The 21,345-nt window shown below is 33.2% G+C and overlaps 1 protein-coding gene across 5 annotated transcripts in view; it reads right to left on the minus strand.

Annotated features, from left to right (window-relative positions):
- Nucleotides 1-246: 246 nt before the first annotated feature.
- Nucleotides 247-21,345, minus strand: part of Sox102F (transcription factor Sox102F) — a 615,532-nt gene continuing 594,433 nt past the window's right edge. For all 5 annotated transcript variants that reach the window (XM_074170029.1, XM_074170028.1, XM_023174652.2 and 2 more), the window contains 4 exons: nt 16,290-16,544; nt 12,158-12,650; nt 6,579-6,923; nt 247-3,780 (listed from right to left, as the gene is read on the minus strand). In XM_074170029.1, the coding sequence (XP_074026130.1) occupies nt 3,476-3,780; nt 6,579-6,923; nt 12,158-12,650; nt 16,290-16,544 (1,398 nt within the window). In that variant the 3' untranslated portion in view covers nt 247-3,475. The remainder of the gene's footprint in view (nt 3,781-6,578; nt 6,924-12,157; nt 12,651-16,289; nt 16,545-21,345) is intronic.

Consider the following 21,345-nt stretch of genomic DNA (forward strand, 5'->3'; position numbering starts at 1 on the left):
TTTTTACCTCCTTTTCATATCTGTTAATATATCATAAATACTCGTGTTAGGAAACAGACAGAAACAGAAATACTTGTTAGTGTTGCTATTGATTAGGATATTTGTGAAAATAAAGATATGCAAACGAATGAAATAGAAAAAACTGAAAAATTTTAATTTTTCATTTTACAAGAACACAGATATGAAAAGGGTTTTATAACTGAAAAAAAGTCCTGTTGATTTGTTGATGAATGAAACCCACATATGTACATTTTATATACTTTATTTGATTTTGGCACAGGAAAGAACAATGAGCCTAGTTTCTAATATTATACTTCATTTTGCCACCATTTTGGGATATACGACTTAATATTAACTTTTACATTGAGAATGAGATTTACATACATTCATCACTAGCCGTCTAAAGTATAATGGAATAATCAAAATACAGCATGTTTTCAGGTATTCTATCACATAATTTGATTTATATTTAAATATTTTGATACATATCATAACTTAGGTAGAATACTTGAAAAAACTCGTAATATTCTCTACAATTATCGATATCCCAAAAACGAAACCACAAGATATATTTTAAGTCTTACAAAAACTCATGAAAATTTTTGAATTAACTGTCATTGTTGGTTTATATTCGAAATATATTTTCTTTGGTTTTACTACATTTGATTTATTGTTTTACAAAATGACACAAACATTGTAATGCGATGATGAAATGATCAATAATATCAAAGTTAAAACCGTCCTTATTGGAAAGTTTGTCTGATGTTATCATGGAATTCCGAATAAAAACGTTTCTATTATACTATTATAAGCATCTAATTACCTTCACAGCTAATGCATATTCCAAAGTGGATTTATTAATTAATGATGATATGAATCTTTGTTCAAATTGGATTTGTTATGTAAAAAATCATTCATTTATGAAACCCAACAGATATGAAATTTTTTAACAATTGAATTGTTGTTTAGTTGATTCCTCTTGTGAATTTCAGAAAAAAAATGTCGATTTTAGTGAGTTTGATAATAACAACGCCTCAAAGATTAGTACGAAATATATTAGAGTGTAAATATATCACTTCCATTGTCTGATATGATATAATATGATTTGAAATCTCTGAAAGAACAAAACAAAATTGAAAATTAAAAAGAATAGCTGAAATAGTGAAGAGAAACCAGCATATCGGGAATAGCAGAGCATGTTTAGAGTCATCAACATAACATCAAGTGGTCTCAAGCTGAGATCATACACAGGGAGGAACACTGGTTCAAGAATAAGTTCAAAGAAGCTGCATATATGTTGAAAACCAATATAGAAACCCATATAATCAAGTGGAAAATAATCAACTCCCACCAAGCGGTTGTCTCCCGCTAAACCGGTGAAGCGGAGAGAAAGAAGAGAGAAAACACTAGAATGACCTATTATAAATACTCATCTCTCGAAGAAATAATTCAGTCATCACAAGAAGAGTTTTTTTGCTTGATATTATTGTTATTTTCAGCTATTCTTATCAATTAAGGATTTTCCTGTAGTGTTTGTGTTTTGTCCTTAAAAAAGCAAAAAAAAAATTATTTTTTCTTTCAGGGATTTCAAATCATATTAGAAAATTGATGTCCAAACTAATGAAAATCAGTAGGCAAAATGTGTTTGAAATTATTAAACCGATATTTTCACGTATCATCTGGTACGATTGTTCTAATTATATGTTTGGTGGATGATATAAAGATAAATAAATATGTTTTATTCTCCACGAAACTTTTTGTTACTTATATAATTCAAATCAACAAGAGTTTTTTGAATATATTACTGAAATTTGTATTTGAAATTTTCCATAGTCATTAATTATAAAATATCAACAACTCGATTAACTTGGTCCTGCAGAAGTCTTAATATTAGGACGAAAGCTGTAAAAATAGAATAAGTTTGTTTTTTGAAGCTGCGTACGACAAAAAAACTATTATTCCGTACATATGCGAGATGGTTCCGTAGTGATTTTGATACAAATCAGCAGAACTCAAAAATGCAAGACGTGTACTTCTGGCTCATTGAAAATTAATTTGAAATTAAATGGAATTTCCTAAAACTATTCGTTCAAGTGATTTTAATATCAAATTGTAACAGTTGACAATATTGCGCATCCTCTCCATCGAACCACAGTTACAAAGAGAGAACTACTAACTTATTTATTGATTTTGTCAACATTATTATATCAATTCTTTAGGTTGCAATTTTAATTCGCCTACAATAAATACAATACCGGGGTAATTGAAAGAACAGTGAAACAACAAAACTATTCTATTTCTGAAATGCTTATCTGTTTTGTTGTAATTTTTATAAGTTTGGCAATACCTCCTGGTTAGATCGAGGTAGTGAAAATAAAATCAAGTAGATGAAATATGGAAACCTCAATATGGAAGAAATTTATAAATTTCAAATTCCTACATTCGTTTTCGAATTTGAAGACAAACCTCTCAACAACTCAACTCAATGTATCAAAATTTAGTCAAATGTAGTTACCATCTGTTGTCAACAAATCTTTATTCAATACAATAGTGGAACGATATTGTGGTACCAATTTTGAAATTAGAATATGTGTACAGGGATACTTTGATATCTATATAACTTTTAAAGTCTAAGTATATAACATGTGTATATATCTAATTGTAAAGTATGAATATTTGAAGATTGACTGTACAATTCTTAGAAACTGTTGAAAATAAATAATATTACTTAAAGTACTGGCTCTTACATTAAAATATATAAACATCAACAGTTCAGAAACAAAATTAAAGTAGAGAAAACATTGCACTTCGTATAAATTTAAAGCGTTCGGTATTCTAGTCATCTCATTACTGAAACAGTTTTTGTACCATACTATTTCAAAAATAATACAATTTGATTAATCTAATAAAGCTAGCTTCTTTACATTTCAACGTAATCAGAAGACTAGAAAAAACAAACTTCCAAATCGTCCAAATATTGACAATCGAGAAACTTAGATATTCAAGTGTAAATTCGATATCCATCGATATTTTCAATTTGAAAATCCTGGGCTATATTTCAGCTGTGATAACAAATAAAAACAGTGTAACTGAAACTCAAAAACTTTGTCTATGCAATGTGTGAAATTTACAAGAATTTACAAAATAAAAACAAAAAAGAAATAACTAGATATAAATAAATAACTTCAAGATCTTGAATATATCTACATAACAATACAATTACAACACCAAATGTTTCGGGTATATTTCTGAATGAAAAGTCTTTTGGTATTTCCTCTCGTCTCTTATTCAATGGCACAGCGAATTCTGCCACGTTATGTCTTTTTCCTCAATATACACAGTTCAACATGTAATACAAACTCCCAAGGTCTCACCTTAGGATACCGCCCGTGACCGGGCCTACAAAAGCAAAATACTCCAAACCGACCAGACCTTAGTACCATTGTGGGAAGCTATGTTCCCTGTGGGGCCAGGCTCAGTCATCCTCATGCCTCGGACTAGAGTCGTACGCCATACTATGATCCTGGGGGAAGTTCATGGCATCAGGAGAAGTATTGTCGTGGGGGTAGTAGTACCCTCCATCAGAGCTTGGGCCGGCTCCGTTCATCATGCCTAGAGGCGGCGAGACAGAGGGTCTTCCGGACGTCGAGGCGGGTGAAGCTAGGTCGGGGTTGGAGGACATGAATCCCATTTCTGTTCCATCTCGGCACCATAGTTGCCTCATTTCTTGACGGCGTTGCCTCATCAACATTTTGTATTCTGAGATGCGCATTTTCTTGCCTGCAAGTGAGACGAATTGTTAACATTTGTAGAAAATAAAAAAATTATTTATTGCAACTTGCCGTTGCAAGATTCGACTTGAATTGATTTACAGTGTGTCTCAGCTGAAACTTGTCACTCTCCTAATCTGCGAACTGGTGAAAAAAAATCAAAATCGCTCAGACCCGTCGATTTTTATTTCAAGGGGGAACACTTTCACCAAATACATCATCATTGTGTTGTTAACCCCTCCATCCCCAGCGCCGCTACTTCCGGATTTTCAATGGGACTACTATACTTGTGATAAATCATTTCGAAGTGAATTCAATCCCAAATACATTGGTGTACTGAAACTGAGGATCGATCAAAATGTTATCACCATAAGAAAAGTTCAGTGTAGGTACGCCACTGCATTAAAAAATGATATACTTTCAGAAATAATAGTTTAGACAGACGTTTTCATTAAAAAAAAACTGTCGCCTTGTGTCAACAATTCGAAAACTTTCGAAAGTGGTTCATATTATACAAGAGAGAATATCTATTGTAGCTGAGTATTTTGAAAATGGACGATGTGCTAGAGCTACGGCCCGAATTTTCAATGGAATTCATCCATATCAGAGTCCGTGACTCAATTGATGAAGTTCATGGAGTCGGAATCACTGCTGAATAAAAAACATGAACAAGAGAAGCCTTTGAGAAATGAAAGGATCGCTGTTGCAGCTTTCTGAATTCTGAAAGAAGCAAAATTCCATCCTAATAAAATGCAGAATGTAGAAGAATTAAATGGAGATGATCCTGATAGACATACAGAGTTTTGTGAAATCATGCGCAAATTATTGATTTGTGATAATAATTACCTCTACAATGTGTGCTTTCCTAACGAATCTTTTTTTTATTTGCATGGACATGTGAACAGGCACAACTGCAGATACTGGAGAGACGTAAATCCCCATTGGTACAGGGAAACTCATTCAAAAACTCCCAAGAAATTGATTGTTCTTGATACAACTGTGAACCCCAGATTCACTCACTTACTTGAAGACGGTGATAGTCTACTTGAAGGTCAGCTCACCTTTCAACTAGATGGAACTCCTGAACATTTTGTTTCACCTGTACGTCAATATTTAGATGACAATTTCACAGGGAGATAGATTGGAAGGCGTGGACCAATAGAATGGCCGGCTAGATCTAATTTATCAATGGTGTCATTGGAAATCCAAAGTTTATATTACACAGCCAAATTCACTTGATGATTTACGCAGGAGAATTGTTGTGGAGTGTCGTGCAGTGATTCCAGAAATGTTGAGAAATGTGCGAAAACATTTCGAAAGTCGCTTATACTTCTGTATGCAACTGAATGGTTCACATTTTGAACCTTTCATATGATGAAAAATAAAAAAATCTTGATAAACTTCATTTTCATTAAAACTTCAAGAACACTTGATCGATCCTTAATTTCAGTACACCTATATATTTGGGAATTAATTTCCTTCATAATGATGTATCACAAGTATGGTAGCCCCATTGAAAATTCTGAAGTAGGGGAGCTGGGGATGACGGGGTTGACAACGCAATGATGATGTATTGGGTGAAAGTGTTCCCCCTAGAAATAAAAATCGACGGGTTTGAGCGATTTTTATTTTTTTTCATGAGTTCACAGATTAGGGAGTGACAAGTTATTGGTGGGACACATTGTATATGCGTACATTAAAAGCAAGTTAAACAAGATTATAATGAAATTAGTGTATAAAATTCAATGAAGTTCACTTTGGTATTTCTTCAAAGGAAGAGAAATAATATACGTATCAAACAGGTTTTTTTATAACATATCAAATATGTTTATTTATGAAGTGAAGAGAGATGAGAATGCATTATAAGAAATGTAAGAAACAATTTAGAAATGAATGATAATACAAAAGAATTAACAAATATTATTTCAATAAATTGATGGATGTAGCCGTTACCACGTGGTAGGAGATCATGATGAAAAGAGAAATGAAAATTTCTATGTTTTTTACCACTTTTATTTGTAACTAACGTTACTGCAGTTTTGTTCTATATGGACATTTTCAAACTTAAACAATAAACTCATTGTTATTTAATTTTGAAAATGCCCATATAGGACGAAACTGCAGAAACGTTAGTTACAAATAAAAGTGGTAAAAACATAGAATTTTTCATTTCTCTTTTCAAATATTATTTCATTTGAAGATATACAATACATCTGCTATTCATAGGTTCAAGAATTGTGCAAAACATATTTGAGCAAGCTTGGAGTCACTTTGATTGTATATAATCTGGGAAAATACAGAACAATGGATACCAGAATCAATATTCATAGTTAAATATTTTTTGGAAGTATAGATGATCGAGGGAAAAGGATACAAAAATTAGGAAAATTGCACAATTACTATTATACTATATAAGAACAATGATGGTAATTGATATACAGTTCCATGATAAATCAGTTTTGAAGTCGACCTTCAGTAGACCTAATGAAATTCTTTAATATAGCTAGGTTACTATGGGTGAGGTTATGGAAAAAGCTCGAAGGTTACAGAAATGAAAGAAAGTCTTTCTTGCCTAGATAGGACGTAGAATATTTCCAGGAAATACGAATTTTGGCAATTATAACATTCCATAAAGGGTAAAACTAAAAGCTCTGGCGTAGAATAAATCCAAGAGTAGCACTTTTCCAGTCACGAGGAATGAAATACTCTTCTAGAAGCACGACTCGACTGTTACATTTCTGGTGATTGAGAAAAGTGTTCTTTTTGGATCTAATGTCCATCCATCTAACTTAAGATTTTCTCACTCACCATCTACAATACATGTCCTCTTGGGTCTTGGCCGATATCGATAGTCAGGGTGCTTCTCCATATGCAACTTAGAGAGCCTAGATTGCTCTTCGTAGTATGGCTGCTTTTCCGAATTGGACATCGCTTTCCAACGAGCTCCCAAAATTTTTGAAATATTTGAGTTATGCATATCTGGGCATGCTTTTAGAATTTTCCGTCTCTCGTCTTTAGCCCAAACCATAAATGCGTTCATGGGCCTTTTGATGTGGGGCTTGTTTTCGCTCTCACGTTTGGCTTGTTGTCGAATGATTTTCGCTTTTTCTGAATTGTCGTCCATTTTGTAATTGGGATCTGGTGCTCCCCATACTGTGAAAATAGTTATTGTATTCAATATGGTGAGATTATATCGTTATAAAATAGTATATGAAGATATTTGATACAAAACCGAAAATATTTTATCAAAACTTCATTTATGTATTGCAAAAATCAAGACAAGTAAGATGAATAGTTCGTGATATTTTCTTATATTTAAAAAAAAATAAACTTACTTATGATAATAAATTGAAAAAAAAAAGAATAAATTCATTTCGAGAGTTAAGGGTGAATCTGAAAAATATATGTTAGATAATTCGATAATGTTATAATTCATACTATATTGATGTTAGGTAAGTAATCAGCCCAGTGAAAGACGACCTTAGAATACTCCTGCCGGAAGGATCTATGGTTTTGAGCCCACTCAGTTTCACTAACGAAAAATTCGAGATAGCCTCGCTACGATGATTCGGGGCTCTATCATGATGCATCTCCTTTTCCTAGCTACTAGTGGGAACCTTTATGGATCAGATCGATCCGACGCTAAATCTAGAGAAAATTTCTGAATTCTTGATTTCGTTAACAAATCTAAGAGATAACGTCGTGAGGTCAAGAAACGACTTATCACTTTCAAAATCCGCGAATCTACCTTGCACCAAATGCTTGTGTACCAGAAGCAGAATCTTTATCAGTGGAGGAAAAACCTATAGCAAGTCAGTAAACGCTTATGCTCAAACGATGATACATCCAAACCAGTGGCTTACAGATACTCTAAGAAAACTGCAACACACTTGTCTCGTCATTCCATTTGGATTTTAGGACATTGGCTACGGAGGCACATCTTCACCGGCAGCAGGAGGTTGTATATTTAGAGGGTCTAGAAGTGATATCGAATTGGGGTGAAAGTAACCAGGTTCAATTCGATGGCACAAAAACCCAGGAATTGGTTTTCTCCAAGAAAATAAATGTCTCCGAACCGGTAATGATAATGTCAGGTCAGGCAATTCCGCTTTCATCTTCGATAAGTTTGTTGGGGGTTAAAATGGACGTCAGTATGTCTTGGTACAATCATGTCGCAGGAATTGCAAAGGCTGCTTCTCAAAAGCTTGGAACACTGTTCCGTACCAGAAAATGATACACAACTAAGCAACTTTTGATGCCTTATAGAGCTCAGATCAGACCTTCTTTGGAGTATTTTTCTTATGTTGAAGCTTTGTCCCCAAACATACCCTGAAGTTGCTGGATTCCATCCAGAAAAGAGTCATCCGCCTGATTGGAGACCCGAACATCACATGCAACCTTGATAGCTGGGAACATAGAAAGAAAGGTTGGAGATTTGTCTCCCTTCTATAGATACTTTCACGAGAGGTGTTAAAGTTACTTGGCACATTCGAATTCACCAAAAGCGGTACATATCGGAAATACGCGACGGACTGTGGCTGCTCAACGTTTTGAGGTTCAACTCAGTACACCTCGAACTTCACTGGTTGAAAACTCTTTTATCTGGAGAACCGCGTTTACGTGGAATGAACTTCTTGAGAACGTTTTTCCAAGTTGATTTAATCTCCAGCGATTCAAATCCAATGTGAATCGCTACTTTCGCACAGGCACCACTCTGAGAGCGTGTAGAGCTTGTGTTTTGTCCTTGAAAAAAGTCATTTTGCCTTGAGAATATTTCAGATGACCCACAGATGAATTTCGAGAGCTGCACATTCTGACCTGGCAGGCTACAGGTTACTCGAGAGGATCAGAAGAGCATGTATTAGTAGTTTGTATCTGAGGGAGGGCGTTTATTTTACGTCCCAAGCCACCCATTTGTGTTGCTTGCCTATCTGACAAAAGTAGTCGCATCCTCACTAGATTAGGGAAAATTTACCATAATATGTCTACCTTGGAGTCGATTATTCTTTATATGGACATTCAGGTTTTGATGTGAAATCACATACTCTGTGCCTGATAACTTTGTTTAATAACTATTGTATCTGTTGTCAAATGATTTAGGTCACAAGCTACATCAATGAAAGTAACTTGATAATAAAATTTTGCAATATCGTCTAATATTTCTCAAGTGGAATCATATAGGAAAAAATGAATTAAAATGATGTATTAACTTTCTTATGTGATGTGATATTGGAAAAAATATCCAATATTAATTTTTTGGGAATGTATTCGAAAGCTAAAATTGTATTCTCACTGTTTTTTGAGAATATAAACCTTGCACAATCTGAAAATAAACAAAGCTGAATCAATAGAGAATCTGCTGAAGTGTAAAGGCCAAACTGAAAAGTTACTTGTTATATTGACGAATTTTGCCTACAAATTGAAAAAATCTATTGAAAAAAATCAAATACTTATATTAAGCTTTCTTTAGCGTTGAAAAATGTGGTCAGTAAGGAGTAGTGAATCTTTCACAAAAGATGTTTTTTAAAGAATTCAAAATTTTAATTGTAAATTTTTCCATATTTCATCTGTCAACAAGTATGTTTGTATACAAATGCCTAATGCAAATCCAACACTATTCATTTTCATTGTTATAGATATTCATGAAAAAGGGAATGAAATTTTACAGAAGCTTGAATAATAGAAAATGGTGTTCTATATTTAGCCATTCGCAAGACTTCGACTACACTAAAATAATCAAATAAAACCTTATTTCTACCAGTTTGTCAAGTAATCTCTACCTTTCTAACATGTTGTTAGCATCTGAAATGAGAAATGATGTGCGCAAGTGCCGTGAAATAATTGAAATACTACAGAAAGCATCAAGTTTCTTTTCCGAATAAATCACAATGAACTTGAAATTTGATTTGGTGCTACAAGGTTGTTACATATGGAATAATACAAAATGTTCAATTGCGAATTCTAATTATTATGGGTTTATTTATATACTCATGATTTTATTAATTGCGGATTTAGTTCATCTCAGACTCTAATGTGAGTTTTATTTTCATTCATCATTTATATGATTTGAGAATACTAAATCGATTAATCATAAATTGGTTATTTTCGTGCCAGTATAACAATTGGAGGATATCCACTTAATGAAATTATTACTAGACAAAATACCATTGGAGTGAACTCACAGAAATTTTAATAAAACGTCATTTCGAATATGTTGCCGCAAGAATAATATTAATTGTATTTTTGGCATGAACTCAAAAGATATATTATTCATTCTGACCATTCATCACAATTGGAAAAATATATACTCCGTTCACATCAAAGAACATTTTATTGAGGTGGATTAGAGTGCATTTATCATCTATGTGGCATATAAATATGCGTATTGTGTTTTCGTAGAACAAGATTTAAGACAGATGACTTTTTGCACCGAAATAGTTGGAATTCTAAAAAAAAAAATATGAAGAGAAGAGGTGATCATCAGAAAAATATTCTGAAGAATTTGAAATATGAACTTGTCTTTCTGAAATTTCATAGTTTTTGATATATTATATCCAGAAAAAGTGTGAACTTGACATTCCAGTCTGAGACGATAAATAAATGTTTCTAAAATCCATTCATAATTTTATTTGGTGATTGTTCTTTTGTTCAATTCAAATCAGATTTATAATCATTCGTAAAATGGTATCATCATTGAGTGTGTAAAAGTGGTTTCGTAATAATAAAGGGTTGCAAAATATAAAATAACTTTACCGGAAAATTTGTATTATCAGCGTTGTATGTGAAGAAAACACAACAATAGGACACAGTATGAAGAGGGTAAATTTTTCAGATTTTTTCAAAACAAAATATATTATTCAAGAGAAAAATGTGGCCATTGCTCGGGGGAATAAAGTTTGTCGACGCGAACCGAAGTGACGAACTATCTATAAATTTTTTGCCACATTACAATTTTCTGGAGGGAAATTCTCGTTTTTTTTTTCAGAAACTCCATATTCCAAAACGAAAGTTAGTTGAGTGATTAGGTTTGATGTTTGAGAACTTGTTTAAGAGTAGGAAAGTCTCGAAGCTTACTAGCGATTGAAAATAATTAAAACAAAACTGTAAAGTTATGAAATTGTTTATCTGTGATTGGTCTTGAATATATCAAATCATGAATTATTTTTCCTGCTCATCCAACAGAACACAGTCATAGAATTCAGTTTTTTACAATACCCATAGAAAAAGATGTTTTATTCATTACTGCCTAAAAAAATAGCAGTAATTTTTTTCAGTTTTTTATACATGCTTTTCGAAATATAACTATAACCTCTTCTAGGATTGCAGTACTGATAGTAGTGAAGTGAATATATTGACGTTCTTTGTAGGAGACAGCTATGTATGGATTGAGAGCGATGCTTTTTCAAATCTATATTCTTCAACTCAAAAATTATGATCACCTCAAAATTCACTTCACGAAATTACTTCTTGATGATAACTGATGTAACATATTATTATATATTATGAAAGTAATATTTCTGATACTCTCATTAAAAAATTTGGGTTTTAAAAAAATGATAACTGACTTTGTCGATTCAGTCTTAGTCGAATACATATCCAGTAATATTTTCTGACTGTATAAATAAGGTTAGTTCTGTATTTTTTGATTCATGTAACCCATAATTTATTTCCGGGTTTGAATTGAATGAATTAGAGGAAACAGTAAATCTAATTGCTTTCTTCCTTCCTTTGGAATTTTCCACAATTTCTTTCATAAAGATGGAGAAGTAGAAGCCAAAAAGTTTTTTCCTTTTTTCCGAACTTGTGTTATGTATGTTGATCTTCGTCAATTGTTTTCATTATTCTGTCACGCGACGGACTGTGGCTGCTCATCGTTTTGAGGTTCAACTCAGTACACCTCGAAATCCACTGTTTAAGAACTATTTCAACTGGAGAACTGCGTTTATGTGGAATAAACTTCCTGATAATGTTTTTCCAAATGGATTTAATCTCCAGCGATTCAAATCCAATGTGAATCAATACTTTCGCACAGGCACCACTCTAACGCCTTAAGGATGATTGATACCAGAATAAGCAGTCCATGATAGTTTTGATCATCGATTCTTTGTCCTATGGAAATTAAAAACCGCTATGACTGATAGTTTGACAAATTCTTAAATTATTTTGCAATATAATCCGTGTTTCAAACCTTTTTTATAGTTATTTGTTGAACAAAATCTGACTTTTGAGACTTTCATAACCTGTCACTTTGAGTAACTATTTATTCTCATTTAAATAATATATTATATATTCATCAAATTTAGAATCTGTATATCAACAGGTTCCAAAAAATATTGAATTACACGTTTGGTGAAAGGAAGAATTTCTTACACAAATAAATAACTTACAATGACACGTCGCTAGAAAGTCCCTCTCTTCCTTAATGCTATCTTCCTTCTGCCCTAAATGCTGTGGTGTGGGCAAACCGTACAACCCATGCATAGGAAAATGATGCTGCTTCTCCTGATTAACCATCTCTTTGCCCTGTTTACTTCTGTCTGTACCACCAGGCATAGGAAACTGAGGAGGTAGTCCTGCGTAAGGCAGAAACGCTCTCGACATCATCAGATTCGGAGGTAAGAGTTTCGGGGCTGTCGCTGCCACAGGTTGATCATGGGGTTGTAAGGAGGGGGTACTTTGTGGGCTCGATCCGGTGGATCCGGAACTGGAAGACTTGGGTTTGCTGAGATTGAGTGGGGCGTCGGGGTCCGAGGGAGGTGGTGTCGGCGAAGGAGTGTGATGCGGAGGAGGAGATCGTTTTTCATGAGGTGGTACGTTTGACATTTGGGCCAAGTGGGCCGTGGCTGAGATCCAACTTGGTACTTGATGAGGTGGAAGCATCTGAAAAAAGTAGTTTGCATATATTTCATTATAGCTTTGATGAGGTAGAAGCTATTCAGTATTGTTGCACGAACGACTTCTCTATTGAGTTTTTTTCTATATGAAATGGAAAATGAACAAATTGACAAGAGTTGAAATCGTGATACACATTCCAATTATTTTGAAGTATATAAAAAGGAAACACATTCACCCGTTTACAGAATATTAAAGGGAGGAGTATTGAATGACTGATTTCACTATTGTGGTTTGTTTTTAACTGTACTCAGACATAATAAAGTTGAAAAGAAAATGCGTTTTTTGCTACCGTGTTACACAATATGGTTTCGACTAACTATTTTAACGATTCACAGCAACTCAACCACTGATTGATTACCGACAAACACAAAAAAGTGAGCGTGAGTCATGGTAAAAAAAAATAATACACAAAATAGTGAATTCATACGAGTAATAAAAAACCACATAACCAAAAATGTAAATGAGCAGTATACCATTATCAACTTTCAAAATCATCTTGTATCTGAAATGAAATAACGTGAAATAAATAAAAAATTAGAGGCAATTTATTCTGAGCAGCGAAAAAAGTTAAACTTGTCAATCTCCACAAAAATTATTGTTTATGAACTTGAAATTATCATCCACATTCAAACTCTGTATCATTGAAAGGTTTTAGTAATAATAAAAATAATATTTATTGGTAAATTTACATATTTCAATGTCACAAGTTGTACGAGGCAATTTCCGAATAAATATAGAAATCCCACAGAAGAATATACCTGTGCGTGGGTTATGCAGAAATTGGAATACTAATGAATACAATTACGAAAATTAAAATATAAAATAGTGTTACTAAATAAATAAAAAGAAAGACGTTTTAGAAATATAAGACATAATATTTTTATTATATCTTCAAACTTTCTGTATGAAGATGTGAATCAGTTTCTGTGCAGGTTTTGAGTTTATTTTTGAATAATAATAATAATATTTATTGGTAAAGATACATTGTTCAATGATACAAATTGTACGAGTCAATTTCCAAATAAATATAGAATTCCCACAGAAGGATATACCTGTGCGTGCAGAATGCATTGTTACCCCTGATATTTTTTATATGAAGTGGGACGAGATTATATAATCGAGGAGCTATGTATAAGTAAAACCTTTGAAGAATGTTTTTTCTTGAATTCGGAACATATGAATTATTTTTTTGTCCAGTTTCATATTGGTGTTCTATTTTCCTTAATTCATGTTTATTAATATGTTGGCTAATTATAGTTTTGAGAAAGTAGAGTTATCTGATATCTAGAATTTATGTTTTTCTATATAATGAGTCGGTCGAGTAAGTTCTTTTTTTGAGGTGGATAATTTTCAATACTGATTTTTGTGCTTGTTGTAGGTGTTTCAGAAAAGTTGTGTTTGCTGCTCCCCAAGCAATTAGTCCTATATTGAGGTGGGTTTCGAACAATGTATAGCATAGCATTCGCGTTTGAGCTGTTTGTAGGTATGGTCTCACATATTTTTATGAAAAATGCGAAATAAAACTTCCTATCTTTTTATATCACTTGTATTTGTAACTATTGTTCCTGCAGTTTCGTCCTATAAGGACATTTTGAAACGAATACAAGTACCTATATTGTTTATTTTTGTGTCTTCCATCCATTTCAAGTTGGGTTACAGATTATAGTAACTTCTTCTCTGCTCACTGAATGTCAAATCTTTTCAAGAACTAAAAACACTGCGAAATTTCATACCTTTCTTTATTTTGTGTCAATAATACTGAAACTCCTAGCTAAATTTTTTAAGAAGACCAAGATCAAAATACAACCTTTCAACATCCAAGAACTGTGCCAAAGTATGCAACCACGGTAATAAATTTTTTGTTTACACAAGTTTGCAGGTTATCAGGAAAAACTCATTTCAAAAACCTATTCGAACATATGAAAAAGTGAAAATAATGAACTTGCTAGATTAAATTCAAAATATGAGAAACAGAAAAACCATAACTCATGATTTGTGGAACGCCTTTCATATCAAGGAAAATTACTTTCCATGGATACAAGTATAATTCATCGATTTTGCTACTATAAATGAGGCAAAAATAGGAAACCTACGAATAAAATGTTATTTTAAATGAAACCCTGATCCTCCGCCAAAATAAACAATTGTTGAATCAATCATTTTAATAAATTATGTTTGCAAGTTGAGGTAACTTTAGAATGAACCGAAACCAAAATTGCACCCGAGATACTGTTCCATTTTTATGATAACTCATTTTCCAGCGGATATAAATTACATACGTATGTTTGAAATATATTATTTGATTTATCTCAAAAAATCCATCTTACGAGACACTTGAAGATCAAGTTCTGTAGGTTTCACTCTAGTTTTGAAAGTTCCATTTGATACAACTTCTACAGTTCATACAAATTTTATGGTATTCATATAATTATTGTTTGATGTTAAGTCTTTGTTCAAAATTAAATTCTCCACAAAAATAGAAGTTCACATTTCCAATAAAGTCACCTTCTCTCAATACTTCGATATTCAAATAATGAAATTCATAAATTATAAGAAATTGAATATCTCAGGAATTGTGAAAGTAGGATAAATTAGTACTCTTATAATTCATCATTGAATTCCCCACAAAAAATTGTAATTAACATTTTTCATTTCATTTATAACAAAACCTATTAATTCCAAAATACTGATATATTTCTGTGGATTCCTGTATATTTCAATAGAGCTTAAAATTACCTTTCCAAAAATGTAGCACACTTGATGTTTTGCTGAAGGGATCTTTGAAATACAGAGATTTCAGGTTTTTTCATGTAGATTTTGAAACGCACACTTTGATCAAGTAGGCTTCGGATGATGCGGATGGGAAAAAAATTAAGCAACTTTTTGAAAATGAACATCTCCAAAAACATGATTCCATAAAATTTGATCCCCAGGCATAGCCATCAGTTGTCATCTATCTAGTTTGAAAACAAGTTTTTCCCTTCAAAAGTGTCCAATTGGGTCACTATGTAAAAAGTGGCTGCAGGTAATTTCGCACTTCTCTTAAACAATTTTCATACCATTTAATTCGTGGCCTAATATGTGAAATATGTTGCTTGAAGATTGAATGGGATTATTTTCACTATTCATTGTTATTCATTAGATACATCTTAAATCTCTTAGAAGAGGAAACTATTTATTTATACACAGAACGTTCGTCGTCTGAATAATATTCACCAATCAGCCAGAATTTCTTTAACTAGCAATTTGAACCCTTTCAAAGGAATCCGTATGCTCATAACAGTTTTCAGTAAATTTTTTGATTACTTTACCATCAGCACTACTATTTTATCAAATTCTCTATGAGATATTTACTTGAAGACCATGATATATTTGCCGTAAGATTTTTCAACTATGTCAAATATTTTCAGTTCCTCTACACCGGCTGCTTTTATCAAATTGATTATCCCGTCACCTGTTTGTACCATTACTGACAATTTTAAGCCAGAGTCTGAACAACATAGCATTCGTGATCCAATACCAGACAGTTTTTCGAGCTGTCATAGATCTCATCAGTGGTACTAGACTAAACTACGCTATCATAATAGCATTTTGATGTGAATCATTTCTATTTCTATCACTCACATGATTTCCAAGAGGCGATTTTGGTACACCAGGTGGCATTGCTGATGGTTGCAACCCCCGCAGTTGTTCCAGGAAAGGTAAGAACATGAGACCTGCTTGAGGACCCACCGCACTGCTAGCTGCATATTGGGCGGATATTTGGCCTTGGAGTTCCTGCAACTTCTGCTGTTGTTGCAGGAGGTGTTCCTGCTGCCTTCGCTGCAGCTCAAGCTGTTTCTGATGTGATTCGTTGGCAAGTTGGCTAGCACTGGGTGTCTGTAACAATATGTTAATTGTGAGTGATGAGAAAAGTGGAGGTCTCTTAATCGTTCTCTTAATCGTATTGACAGATATTGAACAAAAATAAGGATTTTCGTTAATTTAAATATCTATTATTTTTCATTGAAATGATAATTTGGGATATTTCTTGATATTGAAAAAGAAATACACATATACGATGATATTTCATTGACATTCAATTCCAATTACTTGTAAATAAGAGCCGTTCTGGTATGATTTTTCGAAAAAATGAACCGTGTCCAAATAACTGTATTCTATTTGATTGTTTTCTTTCAAAATAGGTTTTAATGTTCATTGGTGATGCGAAAAAATTTTTTTGGGAAGAAAACAAGTCTATATTAGGGGAAACGATACATTTCTCAACAAAACATATATTTTTCGAGAAACCTAGAAAAAATTGTCCAATGGTGATAAATCGAGCAACCAGACAAGTCATTCAGTCGGGCCTCTTTTACTATCCAGCGAATCAGAGGTTGTTCAAAAATAGAAACTGTACTCCAAATCATACTCAAAAAATCAATATTGCCTTCAATTCTGACCGTTTATACTGTCCGATGACAGTTGTTGATCTGGACATTTTTCGACTTTTGCAGAGGGAAGACATTTGAATACTGCTAGATTCAAAACCGTGAGTTGGAAACGCCAACTTCATATACTTATGGGTATTGTTATTATTTTTCATTGGGTATTTTCAATCAGGTCCCTCTTATATATATATTGAATAATTACAATCTATACAACATGAACATGCCTGAGGAAGCAATTGTATAGCGAAACGCATGTTTCAGTTTTGTAAACTGAAAATCTAGCAATGAAGTGTTATTTGAGTACGTTATGGATTTTTATTGAGTTTCGATTAATTCCATCTCATAATTTCAATGATCTGCCACCGACAGCCCTCTCTATTCACTCTATATACTGTTTCCCTTCAAGTTGGTTTGATTCAGAGAAAGACACCATGAAATTTCGAAACCACTATTTCAATAGAGAGATAATAGTCTGAAATCTATACAAATTAAATACTAATGAAAATCAATTGCCTTTTTTGGAGCTACAAGGGACTACCCGACACCTTCACCAAAAAAAACTAAAAATGATTACTGAGCTTGCAAGAGATACCAAATTGAAATTCCAATTAGGGCTTGAACTTTTCTTTTTTGTAAACTATAATGTATAAAAGTTCATCTCGATTAAAATAAAATTACATATTGAGTTAAGCTGAATTTTAGATTAACAAACATTTTCAAAAGTGTTTGTGTCAATTGAAAATTATTTTTCGGAATCAATTCCAAATATTGTGCGAATTCTCATTCCAACTGTTACAACCTTTGTGTATTTTCACTTGAACTGTATTGATGAGAGTACTCTTTGAACTGAAGTGAATCTGGAGTGGAAAATGTGTGGTTGGACCTGTACTTGGCTACTCCGTTTTGATTATAACCGATCCACCCGAAATACTTTCAACTCAACATTTTTTTTGCATTGAATGAAGCTATATCCACATTAGTAGAAGCTTTACCATTACAAGGTTTCCTAACTGAAGTCATAAATATGCATGTTGCTGACTCCGCATGCAATTCAGAGTTGGCCATACTCATATTGTGTCATATTATTATCATCAAATACTATTTTCATTCATTTGGTCAAAAGTTACTAACATTAGGTATCAGGTATGAAAGAAAATAACCGTATTCGTATTGATTTTTTTTTCACTCAGAAAGAGAATAAATATTCCTATTGAATTTTCCTGTCTATAATCAGAATTTTATCAACCCGATACTGATTTTGCGTGTGTTAGAAAACATTTACCATTTGATTAATTTCAGGTCACTTCAAGAATTGCATTCCTCTAAATACTTTGATTCATTCTCATCCATTCATTTTCCCTGCAAGTCGCCTCGGTTTCACCAATTACACTTGCATAAAATTTATTGCCGAACGCATTTGTCAAACGTTGAAAAAACAAAATATCCCTAAAAACGTTAGTGAAGCCATTAAAAAGATGGATGTAAGTTACGCATTATTTGGATAAAGATTTACTCCCAGCTGAAATTCCTTCAACATCCTGTATGAAGAAGCGAAGTATGCAGTTCTGTATTACTGTTGCAGTGAATGGAGGATAAAATTGGACGTGTGCCGACGTATATTTAGTAGCCGTGGGCGGTTTGGCAACCTGCGAATATCTTGGAAAAGGGAACATTGAAAGTATAACAGATCTACAATTCCTTAATATCCATCTTACTCTGAAACAAAGCCACTATGTAAAATATTTGTTTTTATTGAGTTCGGAAACATAATTCACTTCGACCGGAACAATAATACGGTCAGGAAAACTATATATTTTTATAATAACGGTTTGAAGGTTTTTTCATCTACAAGGGATCGGAAAAATGAGATTTTGATATGTTGTTTAAAGTATGTTTGAAATATGTTTTTCCGTTAACCAGCTATCGCACCCCTACGAACGACAACCCTCAGAAATCGAAACTTGGGCGAGCTAAGGACTAACGAGGTCTTACCTTTTAACATAACATAACCTAACTTATTATCTATAACATAATAGATTCATGGTGTTATTTTCAAAACTAAACTAACATACAAAAAACTATTATAACTGGAAGAATAAAGATGAAAATGATGGGAATGTCAGTGTGCAGGACATTATGTTACACAAACATTTATTTCAGATAATAGAAAATGAAAACAGAATTAAATAATAACCACCCAGTTTCAAATGTTTCAATGTGAATTTCAATTGCAAAAGATTTTATAACACGTGAACGTTAATACATATTCATAACATCTCAAGCAATTGCAGGAAGATATCTGTTCAAGTATAGTCACAAAAACATGGTTTTGGAAATTGTAAAGAAGTTATCTTGGCATTAGTTCATTACTATCAATAAATAATCTTACTACTCATTTTCCAATACCAAATGAAGTTATATTTGAAAAAAATTTAGATTACTCTATTCTCTGCTCTTAGTTCGAAGTAGAGAATGATTCGACGATTTCAAACCATTTCTTGGCATGCAACCACAAGTTTCCGAATCTAAACAATACGGAAATTTTGCACTATGCAAGGAAAGGTGCAACCTGTTAAACAATCAAATCGATTTAGTTTACTAATCGGTTTTCAAATTGGCAAATCAACATTGTCACTAGTAAACAAAATTCAGGTACTCAATTAAGCTAAGTACCTCTATTATTACCTACAGTGGTGTTATATAAGGACTAAGGTAATCAATCATTGTTAGTATATATAAGTTTGAAAATGTCCTTATAGGACAAAACTGTAGTTACAAATAAAAGTGGTAAAAAACATTGCTATTAGTATTGTATATCTCATATTTTTCAATTATGTTTTGTTAGACGCCACGAATAACACTTGAGGTTTTATAACATGACCAAAACTCCGCTGACAGAAGGAAATTAGAATTTATTCACTTAACCCATTATCTTAGTTTTTTTGGAAGCCCCTGTGACGATGGGTTCAGTGAATGAATTTCCAAGAGAAGGCAATTCCAAGTAATGTCCACTCAGTGGACATCAATTGAAAATACAGTCTCCAGATCTATAAAAATTATAACATAATTATACCATTTCAGCACTGCAATCAATTCCTTTTTGCAGTACCGAAAATAAAATTTTTCAAACATTCATTAACAGAGCTTTTCAATTTTGATATTCAGTCAACGATAACACACAATTATTAGTTGTTGTTGCATAAAAGGCAATTGCATTTGTTCCGTTGTTCGATCCAAAGCTCATCAATAATCCGTGCAAAAACCCGCAACCTGCAACCATGTAATATCTACATATTAAACCTGCACCGTCTATAATTTTGGACAGCGTTTCGATAAATCAAGTGGGAACATGCATTGAGCACTCGACATTGTTTATTGTAGAACAATTGAAACACATTAGAGCAACTCGAATATTCCATTCCAACAAATAAACTCGAGTCGAGTTTATAGACTGGGAAATGTTGATTCTGCCTTTACTACCGGACTGATTTAGTGCGTTTGGGTGAGTGAGTGATGGCCCGCTAGGAACAACAGCTTTCATGTGTTATATAAATTCAACACTGCTGTCTAAAAGTCGAACTGGAAGTGCCACGATCGAGTCATGAGCCCTGGTCTTCTTTACGACTCAGTCGATCTTCTCTGGTTTGACGTCGATTTACAGAGACAACTGGATTTTATCATTCACGATGCCATCTTTCATTGCAGCGATGGCTTTAAAGAGACTCGGGCTGCCTAAATATAGAAATCGACTCGAAATTAATTGAGTTCATTCTCTCGGAATACAGCTGGCAGGGATTATGGCGATGCATGAAAAAAGCATTTGTATTGATAAAGAAGATGAGGTTCAGACAAGGTGCTCAATTCTCGGCTATTGTCGGTGGTTTGAACTTGAAATATTTTCATTATAAAACTGTGAGTGATTTTCATTGCATATGAAAGATAGAAAAGAAATAGCATTGGGCGAAACACACCACTCTCCTGAAATTTCTTCAATTTCTTTTCCGTCCTTTTATTCGAACTATTCGCAAAAATTTCTCTAGGTCGTAAATTCCACGTTTTGAATTTTTCGGAAAGCTGTTTTGTATAAGTGCGTATCATTTCGTCGAATTCTCACTACGTCAAAATTCTACTACGTCGAAAATTATCCCTTTTTCTGACGTCACCAAAATACGGAAGTTGCTGAAATTCTAATGAGTTTCACTTGGTGGGAATTCGACGTAATGAGAATACGACGTAGTGAATGAAATGCT

The sequence above is a fragment of the Leptinotarsa decemlineata genome, unplaced genomic scaffold (assembly GCF_025532065.1).
Source record: "Leptinotarsa decemlineata unplaced genomic scaffold, Ldec_3_MD MMD2_P_RNA_scaffold_6, whole genome shotgun sequence".
NCBI classification, from domain to species: Eukaryota; Metazoa; Arthropoda; class Insecta; order Coleoptera; family Chrysomelidae; genus Leptinotarsa; species Leptinotarsa decemlineata.